Below are 12,763 nucleotides of genomic sequence, written 5' to 3'. Positions count from 1 at the left end.
CCACTGGAACGAGTCTGTTCATGAACAAACTCCCAGAGAAGCTTTACTTACAGGGTCAGAAGGTTTATTTAAGTGGAGATTGAAATCCCCAATAATTAGGATCTTATCTGAACAAGTCACAGGATCTGCGATAAACTCACCCAACTCTTCTATGAACTGGGAGTAGGAGGTCTGCAGATGACCACCAGGGGGAAGCCTGTTCCCTGGACGAGGCCGTGACTACTTGATGAAGATGGTTTAACCAGAGCCTCAGATGAAGTCAGTGTAATGGTCGCACCTTGAGCTCCACTGAACGGCTTCAGATCATTTATGAACTGGAACAAGGAGCCTCTCAGTAATAGTTTGTTTGGCTGCCTGCAGGTCGGGATGACAGGATGCAGTCGGGACTAGTTTTGGTATTTTATCATGTAAGACTGTAAGGTTGTAATATATTAGTGATTTTAGTGCCATATTACTGATATATCTTATTTATAGAAGGTACATGTAAATATATGCATCATTAGTTTTATCTGTACTGTTAATACTTCTGTTTGTTTCATATCAGATACTTCAACCTTTTAATAAAGGTTGGTTCTTGTACAGAGAATCAGCAGGACTGAAGGTTCAGCTTCCTGTCCGTCAGTCTGAGGCTGCTTCATGTTCACACAAACTGGACCAACAGCTCTGAAAACTATGAGGAAACTGAAGCTGCTCCTGTTTCCTCAGAAGTGATCTGTGGCGGTCTGGACTTCATTCCAGAGCTGCTTTAACAAACTCTGAAGCTCAACTCTGAACTGACAACGGCCGACGGGTCAACAACAGTCTGTCGCCCCGAGAGTCACCAGACTCCCTTAACAAATGTCTCAATTTAGTGAGTTGTTGAGTTCGGAGACTCTTCAGATATGAACACATGGTGCAGTAAACTACACACACACACACACACACACACACACACACAAACAGAAACACACACACACACACACATGTTGGACCTGTTTGTTCACATTCAGCAGCTGCTTCACTGGAAACAGCTCAAAGTGAAAGTGCAGTTCAGTCCTGGTGTCAGTGGACGGTCAGCAGGAGGACAGTGACGACTGGCTGTGAACTGATGTCCTCCATGTGTTTCTGAAGTGGAGCTCATTAAAGAGGACTTTGTGCTTGTTGTAGTTGTGACAGGAAGATGAAGATGTTTGTGGTGTTTGTGATCCTCGTGCACGGTAAGATAACCTTCCGTAGTTTTCAGTACTGTACTACAGTACAGTTTTGAGGTATTTGTACTTTACTTGAGTATTTCCATGTTCTGCAGATATCTACTTTTTACTCCACTACATTTATTGAAAACACTGTTTTAGTTACTAGTTACTTTATAGATTACATGCTGCGTCAGAGCTGAATCAGCACTTTTTTACATTATTTGATCAACAATCAGATTAATAAACAACTCTGATATACAAATCATCTGAAAAGTGCTGAATATACTTTAGTATATTTACTTGAGACTTGAGGGTCACGCTTCACTTCAGGTCTGTAAATGTTAATTAAGTGTGTTTTAGTGACAAAACAATGTTTAGTCATTTCTCACTGTATGTGTTGATATTTCATTATCAACACATACAGGTGTGTATCTTAATTTTGCCTTTGTTTCTTTTAAAAATTAAAACCCAATAAAGTTTGAGTCATGAAAAGTGAAGCTGCTACTGTGCATGTAACCAGCAGTGGGCAACATATGCGCCGTTATTAATAATAATGATTTTATTTCAGCTGGTGCAACCTTCAAATGTTAGCAGCCCCTTAACTTCATCCTAAATAATAAAATATGATCAAACTAGACTACGCCTGAACTTAACAGACGTAATAATGCTGCTTTGCTGACAGCAGCGTCACATGTGGATGTAGATGTTGGCCTTCATTCACACAGAGTCTGAGTTGAGCTTTAGCAGCACAGTTTACAGGCTGCACACACTGCAGAGGACCACATTCACTCATGACATGAAATAAGGCTGCTGTCATTGACCCTCTCTGTCTGTGTGACCTCACAGTTTCCCAGCATGCCTCAGCTGTGGAGCTGTATGAGGGGGACCCGTTTGTCCTGCTGCCCTGTGAGTCTCAGACTTTTGAACTGAACGAGCCCTCAGTGGTGTGGAGCCGCTACGATCTGGATCCTTCAACCGTCCACCAGCGTCAGCAGGAAGGTGACCAACTTAAAGACCAAAACCAGCTTTACAGCGGCCGAACATCCATGAAGACTGACGCTCTGGAAACTGGAGACCTCAGCCTCCATCTGACACAACTCCACCTCTCTGACAGCGGCTCCTACACCTGCACCGTCAGAGGGTTCAGTATGGGAATAGAGAGAGAACAGAGAGTGACGGACGTACAGCTGCAGGTCAAAGGTCAGCAACTAACCCTAAAACCTACTTGTGAGGGACCGAGTCAGTTGCAATGAGGGCAACAGATAGTAACTTCAAAAAAAAGGGGTTTTATTTACCCAAAATATACAGAACCAAATTACTCAAATGAACATAAGGTCTGGGCCCATAAAAGAGGTCAAATTAACAAACCTGTGCAAAAGTCAACTGAATAAACTAACAGAAGACAAAACAGAACAGAATTAAACAGACCTCACTAATGAACACAAGGGAGAACTTATATACTGGGTGGTCAGCCCATACTAACAAAAGAGGGGTTAACTTAAACCCTAAACACAAAAGACCACAGCTAATTCACAAACAAAACAACCTAGGAAAGGTAACATATTAGAATAAACACAATCTATGCATAACCAAACAAACTGAAATTACTAATGGTCTAAGGAAAATAATATACATAACTAAAACACTAAACTTCCCCCCATGGTGCACCAGCCCTTGGGTTGGCCCAATTAGTGCTGCCTCTTATAAAATGGCTGAGCGTGTGGGGGCGGATCCTTTTATCAGGAGGATCCCAGCAACACCAACAGCACCAGCAGCACCAGCAGCACCAACAGCACCGGTAACTCAAAGAACAGAGAGAGATTAGAAACAACAAAAGCTAACTAAATATATGTGCTCAAATAAAACTAATGTATTGCCAAATAATAAAGTATGTTGTATGCAACCAAACCTGTGTGAGTTATTTCAATACTTAAGTGTTAAACCAACTTATAGAATGTATAAACAAAATATGGTTAACATAAATATAGAAACAAAATAGTATAGTGTATAATGTGAATGTAGGTGCAGTGGGCTACCGTTGTCATGGCTGTGTGGCCACAGCTGTGGCCATCACACACTCCCCCCCTTCGGAGTCTTCGCTGGAACAGCGGGAGAGGTAATCCGCAGTGGTGTTATCCCTGCCAGGGATGTGCTGCACCGTGAACCGATATGGCTGCATGGCAAGATACCACCGGGTGATTCGCCCATTAGTGTCTTTCATCCTCTCCAACCATTGCAGTGCCTTATGGTCAGTCTCCAAAGTGAACTCTCTCCCCAGTAGATAATACTTGAATGAGTCCAGGGCCCACTTCACTGCCAAGGCTTCTTTTTCCACTGTGGAGTAGCGGACCTCTCTGGGGAATAACTTCCGGCTGATGTAAGCCACAGGATGCTGGTCCCCTTTCACTCCCTGCAAAAGCACAGCTCCAACACCCCTCTCAGATGCATCAGTTTGCAGTGTGAAATGTTCATTGAAATCTGGACTGTGGAGAACAGGGCTCTTACTCAGGGATTCCTGGATGTCCTTAAAAGCAGCCACTGCCTCAGCTGTCCACTGGATGTGGTTGGGGCACCTTGAGCCAGTTCGGTCGGTCAGGAGGGCAGCCCTGGCTGAGAAGTTCGGAATGAACCGATGGTAAAAGCCAGCCATCCCCAGGAAGGATCTCAGCTGCTTCCTACTCTGTGGGAGAGGACACGACTTGAGTGCATGCACTTTATGGACTTGCGGTTTGATTAACCCACCTCCAATGGTGAAGCCAAGGTACTCCGTTTCCTCTCTGGCGATTGCACACTTTGTGGGATTGACTGTCAGGCCTGCTGACCTCAGGCGATCCAGGACTTCCTTCAAGTGCCTCAGGTGGTCCTCCCAGGTGGCGCTGTAGATGACAATATCATCGAGATATGCACAAGCAAAATCAGACAGTTCACAGAGTACCTGGTCCATTAATCGTTGAAAAGTTGCAGGGGCCCCCGTGCAACCCAAATGGCAAGACTGTGAACTGGAACAGCCCCCAGGGAGTCCGAAAGGCTGTCAGCTCCTGAGACTGCTGGGTCAGGGGCACCTGCCAGTAACCTTTACACAGGTCGATTGTGGTCAGGTATTTTGCCTTCCCCAGGCGCTCGATGAGGTCGTCAATCCGTGGAGTGGGGTATGAATCAAATTTTGAAACCGAGTTCAGGTACCTGAAGTCGATACAGAAACGGATGGATCCATCCTTCTTCGGGACCAGAACCACCGGATTACACCACTCACTTTTCGAAGGTCGGATTATACCCAGGGACAACATGAGGTCCAGGGTTAGAGACCTGATAGGTGGTGGGCCCAAGCTTCCTCTGAACCTCAAAAGGCCCCTGCCACTTTGCCAACAGCTTGCTATCACTGGTTGGCAGCATAACCAGGACCTTTTGACCTGGTTCGAAGCTTCTCTGCCTGGCTGACTGGTCATACCAGGTCTTCTGATGTCGCTGGGCCTCCGCCATATGTGCCTCTGCCAGTTGACTCATCCTCTGGAGTTTCTCTCTCATCTGTACCACATAAGAAACAACATTAACAGGCCCCTCCCTCCTGTGATCCCCCTCCCAGGTCTCCCGCAGCAAGGCCAGAGGACCCCTCACCTCATGACCGTAAAGCAGTTCGAAAGGGGAGAAACCTGTAGAGGCTTGGGGTACCTCCCTGTAGGCGAAGAGGAGGTAGGGGAGCCATTGATCCCAGTCAGATCCAGTTTCATTAACGAACTTACGGAGCATTTGTTTGAGGGTCTAGTTGAACCGTTCTGTCAAACCATCTGTCTGCGGATGGTATGGGGTGGTGCGTACACTCTTTATGCCCAGCAGCTGGTAAACCTGTTTCAAAAGGTTGGACATAAAGTTAGTGCCCTGGTCTGTCAAAATTTCACAGGGGAATCCCACTCTTGAAAAAAACTGAACCAGAGAAAAAGCCACAGTTTTTGCTTTAACAGATTTCAATGGGAACACTTCAGGATATTTGGTACCATAATCGGTAATGACCAACATGTAACGGTTGCCTGATTTACTCTTTTCCACAGGGCCAACAACGTCCATCCCCAAGCGTTCAAAGGGAGTAGTAATGATGGGGAGTGGCTGGAGAGGAGCTCTGGTGGGGCCTCTCATTGAGGTCTTTTGGCACTGAGGGCAACTCCTGCAGAACTGGGAAACATCAAAACTCAAACCTGGCCAGAAAAAATGGTGTTTAATACGAGCTGTGGTCTTGTGTTTCCCCAGGTGGCCAGCCCAGGGAATTGAGTGGCCCAAGGTAAGTACCATGTCTCGGGCCACCTGCGGGACCACTAGCTGTTTAACCTGGCCATGCTGACGGTAAAGAACCCCATTCTGAAGGAAGTACTCTTCCGTCCTGCCATCAGGTTCCATCTCAGGCTCCCTCTCCTTTGCTCTCTGAAAAAAGACAGACAGTGTTGGGTCCTCTTGTTGCAGTTGCATTATGTTGTCAGGTACTTGAAAACCTAAAGGCACATCTGGAGCAGCCTCAGCTGATGAATGTAAAGCAGTGTGTTGGAATTTCTCTTGCCTCTTTTGCCTACGGGGCTTCCGACACTTCCCGGGCTGTGTTTCAAGCCTGACACCATAGAATGGCAAGGCACTGAGGGCTGGGGAATCTACCTCCCCCTGTTTAGCTTGTGCTCTGGTGACTGCAACATTACAACTTTGCACTGGATTTAGCAGATCAAAAAGTACAGGGAGGTCATCACCTAAAACCACTGGAAAGGGCAAGTTATCTGCAACTCCAACATTTAACAGATAGGCCTGTCCATGTACTTCAATATAGATGTCTGCCGTGGGGTAAAACTTCTCATCACCATGTACACAGCAAATGGGAATAGTCTCCAGAGTGCAAACAGTATTGGCTGGCACATATTTCCTGTGCACAAGAGTCTGAGTACTGCCAGTGTCAATCAGGGCTCTGAGGTGTTCTCCATTTATTTTGACATTGGTTGTTTTCATGGACTGGTTAGTGTGAGGCTTAATGTCAGCTTGGCGTGGAACAAAACACATTTGAGTGAGCTTAGCTGGATTCTGTGGGCACATTGGTTTAATATGGCCTTCCTGTCCACACAGGTAACAAGTGGGTGTTTTATTGGGAGCTCTTGATTGTGTTTGCTGGCTCTCCCTTACAGGAGGCTTACCCCCACCTGCTGGTGACCTCTGGTAGTGTTGAGGAGGGCCAGGTCTGCGAATGTCCTTCCAGGTGGGGTTGCTCCACGGCTGATTGTTTTTCCGTGCAGCCACAAACACATCAGCCAGAGTAGCAGCTTCTGCAGCTGACTTTGGATCATGCTCCTTTACCCAAACCTGAAGCTCAGGACACAACATTCTCAAGTATTGTTCCAGAATAATAATTTCTCCAACATCATGAACTGTTTTACCTTGAGGTTGGATCCACTTCCCATACAGCTCTTTGAGCCTCACATAGAGCTCCTTGGGGCTCTCATCAGGTCCAACATCCAGTGAGCGGAACCTCTGCCTGTAGGTCTCAGGGTTAACATCATATTTTCTCAGTATAGCAGTTTTTACAGCATCATATTCCAGGGAATCATCAACATCCATATTTACATATGCTCCTCGAGCCTTACCAGTCAGAAGTGGAATGAGTCGGAAAACCCAATCTGATCTCGGCCACCGACATGCAGCTGCTATCCTCTCAAACGTAATGAGAAAGTGCTCAACATCATCATTTTCTGTTAACTTCTCTAGTCTGGGTTCATGAGAGAATCGAGACTGACCTGACGGATTACTCACAGGCTGGATGGGCTCGACTGAGGCTGCAGCTTGGGCCTGCAGCCGACTACCATCTGGGTCCAGAGCCTGCACAGTAGAAGTGGGCTCTAGTGCTGGAGATGTGTGTGCCTGCGCTGCCTGTACATCCTCCTGCAGAAGCCTGAACTGGTTCTGTAATGCTTGGAACCGTTGCTCCTGCCTTGTAGCTTCCTCTTTCCTTTTCGCCTCCCGGGCCTCCTGTTACCCCATGAAGGCCTGCAGAATGCCTGTTAAGTCTCTCAATGTTGGCTCTCTACTCTCTTCACCCCCAGTGCCATCTTCTTTTAAAGCTCCCTCCTGCATCTCTTCCTCACTCTCAGCCTGGGCTTCCAACCCTGTTTGTGTCCTGAGATCTGCTCGACCACCTCTTGCCACTCTTCCTCCACGGACCGGCATGTCTTCACAAATGGAGAAGAAGACAAAAGGGGAAAAAAGGAAAAAAAAAAAAAAAAAATACCTGTGTCCTCAACTGGCTGATCCCACCACTGCCACCATATGTGAGGGACCGAGTCGGTTGCAATGAGGGCAACAGATAGTAACTTCAAAAAAAAGGGGTTTTATTTACCCAAAATATACAGAACCAAATTACTCAAATGAACATAAGGTCTGGGCCCATAAAAGAGGTCAAATTAACAAACCTGTGCAAAAGTCAACTGAATAAACTAACAGAAGACAAAACAGAACAGAATTAAACAGACCTCACTAATGAACACAAGGGAGAACTTATATACTGGGTGGTCAGCCCATACTAACAAAAGAGGGGTTAACTTAAACCCTAAACACAAAAGACCACAGCTAATTCACAAACAAAACAACCTAGGAAAGGTAACGTATTAGAATAAACACAATCTATGCATAACCAAACAAACTGAAATTACTAATGGTCTAAGGAAAATAATATACATAACTAAAACACTAAACTTCCCCCCATGGTGCACCAGCCCTTGGGTTGGCCCAATTAGTGCTGCCTCTTATAAAATGGCTGAGCGTGTGGGGGCGGATCCTTTTATCAGGAGGATCCCAGCAACACCAACAGCACCAGCAGCACCAGCAGCACCAACAGCACCGGTAACTCAAAGAACAGAGAGAGATTAGAAACAACAAAAGCTAACTAAATATATGTGCTCAAATAAAACTAATGTATTGCCAAATAATAAAGTATGTTGTATGCAACCAAACCTGTGTGAGTTATTTCAATACTTAAGTGTTAAACCAACTTATAGAATGTATAAACAAAATATGGTTAACATAAATATAGAAACAAAATAGTATAGTGTATAATGTGAATGTAAGTGCAGTGGGCTACCGTTGTCATGGCTGTGTGGCCACAGCTGTGGCCATCACACTACTGTAGATACAGGTCAGAGGTCAGAGGTCATGTTCTTTATGTTTCTGGTTCCCACAGAACGATTCCCATCCTGGGCCAAAGCTCTCCTGGTTCTCCTGGTTCTCCTGGTTGTTGGACTTCTTGTTTCTGGAGCTCTTTTACTACATTTTAGGCACTATTTCATGTCAGGTATGTCACTACTACTACACTACCCATCATGCACATGGGCAGCATCTTTACTCTGGTGGCTCCCTGACTGTTGAGACAGACTGTCAACAGTGAGGTCTGGGATTATAAGAGAAGGATGAGACAGTGAGGTCTGGGATTATAAGAGAAGGATGAGACAGTGAGGTCTGGGATTATAAGAGAAGGATGAGACAGTGAGGTCTGGAATTATAAGAGACGGATGAGACAGTGAAGTCTGGGATTATTAAAGAAGGATGAGACAGTGAGGTCTGGGATTATAAGAGAAGGATGAGACAGTGAGGTCAGGTATTATAAGAGAAGGATGAGACAGCGAGGTCTGGGATTATAAGAGAAGGATGAGACAGTGAGGTCTGGGATTACAAGAGAAGGATGAGACAGTGAGGTCCTGTTACCATCACAGTTCCTGCTGCTGTCTGTACAGCTGATGTTGTGGTTTGTTGTCCTCTCAGTCTACCAGGTGAAGGTGGATTCAGGGGCGGAGTCTGTCCAGCTGCCCTGCAAAACCACAGTTAACCTGCCTGAAGACGCTAAAGTGGAGTGGAGGGACAGAGACGACTGGAAGGTCCATGTGTATCAGAACGGCTCTGACCAGCCTGAACAACACCACAGTGGTTACAGAGATCGAACAGAGATGAAGAGAAACCTGCTGAAACCTGGAGACCTCAGTCTGACCCTGAAATACCTCACAGACAGAGACAGTAACACCTACACCTGCACCGTCTACAACAGGGAGGAACACATCCTGATGAAGAAACAAGTGAAGGTGCAGGTCAGAGGTCAGTACTGTAGATACAGGTCAGAGGTCAGTGCTGTAGATACAGGTCAGAGGTCAGTACTGTAGATACAGGTCAGTACTGTAGATACAGGTCAGATGTCAGTACTGTAGATACAGGTCAGTACTGTAGATACAAGTCAGAGGTCAGTACTGTAGATACAGGTCAGTACTGTAGATACAAGTCAGAGGTCAGTACTGTAGATACAGATCAGAGGTCAGTACTGTAGATACAGGTCAGTACTGCAGATACAGGTCAGTACTGTAGATACAGGTCAAAGGTCAGTACTGTAGATACAGGTCAGTACTGCAGATACAGGTCAGTACTGTAGATACAGGTCAGAGGTCAGTACTGTAGATACAGATCAGAGGTCAGTACTGTAGATACAGGTCAGTACTGTAGATACAAGTCAGAGGTCAGTACTGTAGATACAGATCAGAGGTCAGTACTGTAGATACAGGTCAGTACTGCAGATACAGGTCAGTACTGTAGATACAGGTCAGAGGTCAGTACTGTAGATACAGGTCAGTGCTGTAGATACAGGTCAAAGGTCAGTACTGTAGATACAGGTCAGTACTGTAGATACAGGTCAGAGGTCAGACTGACATCAATCAGGTGATTGATTTCCAATCAGAGTTGACAGTATTGATCTGAATGTGATGTTTTTATTTGATCCAGAAGAAAGTTGAAGGAATGAGCTGAAAGAAACAACAAATCTTTTCATCACTTAGAACAAAGAAATGCAGCTTTAATAGTTTGTATCAGTTATTGATTGATGATCAGTTCTCAGCAGATTCAACAAATCTTCACTTCCTGTTGAAGAACTTGATCAAAGAAAATGTTAAATTTGACGTCCAGAAATGTGAAAGTGACAAAGAGAAGCAACAAACAGCAGTTCAACACTGAGAGGAGACATTACTGTGAAGACCACAGGGACAAAACATCACAGCACCATCAGGACTCTGATCATGTCCAACACCTTGAACACCTGGTTTTACTTCCTGTATTTCTGTCCCCTGTTACCTGCTGGTCTCACCTGGTTCTGTCCTTCAGCTTTCTCTACTACTTTGTAATCAGTCAATAAAGTTATTCAAAACTGCTGCTGCTGTCTGTACAGCTGATGTTGTGCTTTGTTGTCCTCTCAGACTGTCAGGTGGAGGTGAAGGAGGGGGAGGAGTCTGTCCAGCTGCCCTTCAAAACAACACCTGACCTGCCTGAGGACGCTAAAGTGGATTGGAGACGCTATGAACCCTCAGACAGGAGAGTCCACCTGTATCAGAACGGATCTGACCAGCCTGAAGTACAGAACCAGGATTACAAAGACCGAACAGAGATGAAGAAAGACCTGCTGAAGACTGGAGACGTCAGTCTGACCCTGAAATACCCCAAAGACACAGACACAGGAAGATACTGGTGTGGAGTCTACAACAAGGACGGAGACATCCTGACAGCGAAGACAATGAAGCTCAAAGTCAAGGGTCAGTATGAAGATACAGAACAGAGGTCTGTGTGTCTGTCTCTGGTTGGCTGCTTGTCCCTGGTTGGTTGCTGGTCTCTGGTAGGCTGCTTGTCTCTGGTTGGCTGCTTGTCTCTGGTTGGTTGGTTGCTTGTTTCTGGTTGGTTGGTTGTCTCTGGTTGGTTGGTTGGTTGTCTCTGGTTGGTTGGTTGCTTGTCTCTGGTTGGTTGCTTGTCTCTGGTTGGCTGCTTGTCTCTGGTTGCTTGATTGTCTCTGGTTGGCTGCTTGTCTCTGGTTGGCTGCTTGTCTCTGGTTCGCTGCTTGTCTCTGGTTGGCTGCTTGTCTCTGGTTGCTGGCTTATGTCTGGTTGGCTGCTTGTCTCTGGTTGGTTGGTTGCTGGTCTCTGGTTGGCTGCTTGTCTCTGGTTGCTTGCTTGTCTCTGGTTGGCTGCTTGTCTCTGGTTGGTTTCTTGTCCCTGGTTGGTTGGTTGTCTCTGGTTGGCTGCTTGTCTCTGGTTGGTTGCTTGTCTCTGGTTGGCTGCTTGTCTCTGGTTGGCTGCTTGTCTCTGGTTGGTTGCTTGTCTCTGGTTGGTTGGTTGTCTCTGGTTGGTTGGTTGTTTGTGTCTGGTTGGTTGGTTGTCTCTGGTTGGCTGCTTGTCTCTGGTTGGTTGCTTGTCTCTGGTTGGCTGCTTGTCTCTGGTTGGTTGGTTGTCTCTGGTTGGTTACTTGTCTCTGGTTGGCTGCTTGTCTCTGGTTGGTTGCTTGTCTCTGGTTGGTTGCTTGTCTCTGGCTGGTTGCTTGTCTCTGGTTGGCTGCTTGTCTCTGGTTGGTTGCTTGTCTCTGGCTGGTTGCTTGTCTCTGGTTGGCTGCTTGTCTCTGGTTGGCTGCTTGTCTGTGGTTGGCTGCTTGTCTCTGGTTGGTTGCTTGTCTCTGGCTGGTTGCTTGTCTCTGGTTGGTTGCTTGTCTCTGGTTGGCTGCTTGTCTCTGGTTGGCTGCTTGTCTCTGGCTGGTTGCTTGTCTCTGGTTGGTTGCTTGTCTCTGGTTGGCTGCTTGTCTCTGGTTGGTTGGTTGTCTCTGGTTGGTTACTTGTCTCTGGTTGGCTGCTTGTCTCTGGTTGGTTGCTTGTCTCTGTTTGGTTGCTTGTCTCTGGTTGGCTGCTTGTCTGTGGTTGGCTGCTTGTCTCTGGTTGGTTGCTTGTCTCTGGTTGGTTGCTTGTCTCTGGCTGGTTGCTTGTCTCTGGTTGGCTGCTTGTCTCTGGTTGGCTGCTTGTCTCTGGTTGGTTGGCTGCTTGTCTCTGGTTGGTTGCTTGTCTCTGGCTGGTTGCTTGTCTCTGGCTGGTTGCTTGTCTCTGGTTGGCTGCTTGTCTAAGGTTGGCTGCTTGTCTCTGTCTAACTGTCCTCTGTGTCCTCTGCAGGGAGCATTCAGATCAAAGATGAAACAGTGGACATCAGGAACAGAAGCAGCTCCACTGATCCGACTCCTCTGATGGCTGATCAATCTGTCTGATCGGTCTGTTGGTCAATCTTTGATTATTGATCTGATGTGACTTTGGATCAGAGACTAAATGGAGGTGAAGGAGCTGATGGACGATGGATGAAGACAGGAGGACGCTTCGTCAGCTTCTTCTTCACTCTGACTCCTCCTACTGACTCTCACACAGTCTACACACTCACTATTGATGACTATTGATCAGTGATGTCAGAGTGATGTCAGAGTGATGTCACATGTTGGTTGGACTGAAACATGTGGTTTAGATCCTTTGAACTCTGACAGTAAAGTGTAAATACACCCTCAGATGCACAGACAGCTTGTCTCTGTAGTAACTAAATGTCTCATGACCTTCACAGAGTGTCTACAGATATAAACAAGTCCAGTTCAGACTTGAAGGACCTGTGGCCCCCCGGCTTTAACCTCACATATAATCTTTACCTTTCTGTTCAAAGCATCGCATCTTAAACCTAAACCTCAGTTTGTGTCGTCATCATAGTTTTCTATAAACTGTGACTTTCTCTGCAGCTCTTTGTCAGACTCACCCA

General features: G+C 46.3%; 1 protein-coding gene across 1 annotated transcript in view; it reads left to right on the top strand.

Moving 5' to 3' along the window:
- Window positions 1-991: 991 nt before the first annotated feature.
- LOC141003995 (uncharacterized) overlaps window positions 992-12,763 on the top strand; it is a 30,362-nt gene continuing 18,590 nt past the window's right edge. Inside the window, exons 1-5 of the mRNA XM_073475496.1 lie at window positions 992-1,196; window positions 2,019-2,372; window positions 8,371-8,481; window positions 8,949-9,268; window positions 10,492-10,750. Of these exons, the coding sequence (XP_073331597.1) occupies window positions 1,160-1,196; window positions 2,019-2,372; window positions 8,371-8,481; window positions 8,949-9,268; window positions 10,492-10,750 (1,081 nt within the window). The 5' untranslated portion in view covers window positions 992-1,159. The remainder of the gene's footprint in view (window positions 1,197-2,018; window positions 2,373-8,370; window positions 8,482-8,948; window positions 9,269-10,491; window positions 10,751-12,763) is intronic.

Source organism: Pagrus major, chromosome 10, assembly GCF_040436345.1.
Source record: "Pagrus major chromosome 10, Pma_NU_1.0".
Lineage (NCBI taxonomy): Eukaryota > Metazoa > Chordata > Actinopteri > Spariformes > Sparidae > Pagrus > Pagrus major.
This window is presented reverse-complemented; position numbering and strand designations above follow the sequence as displayed.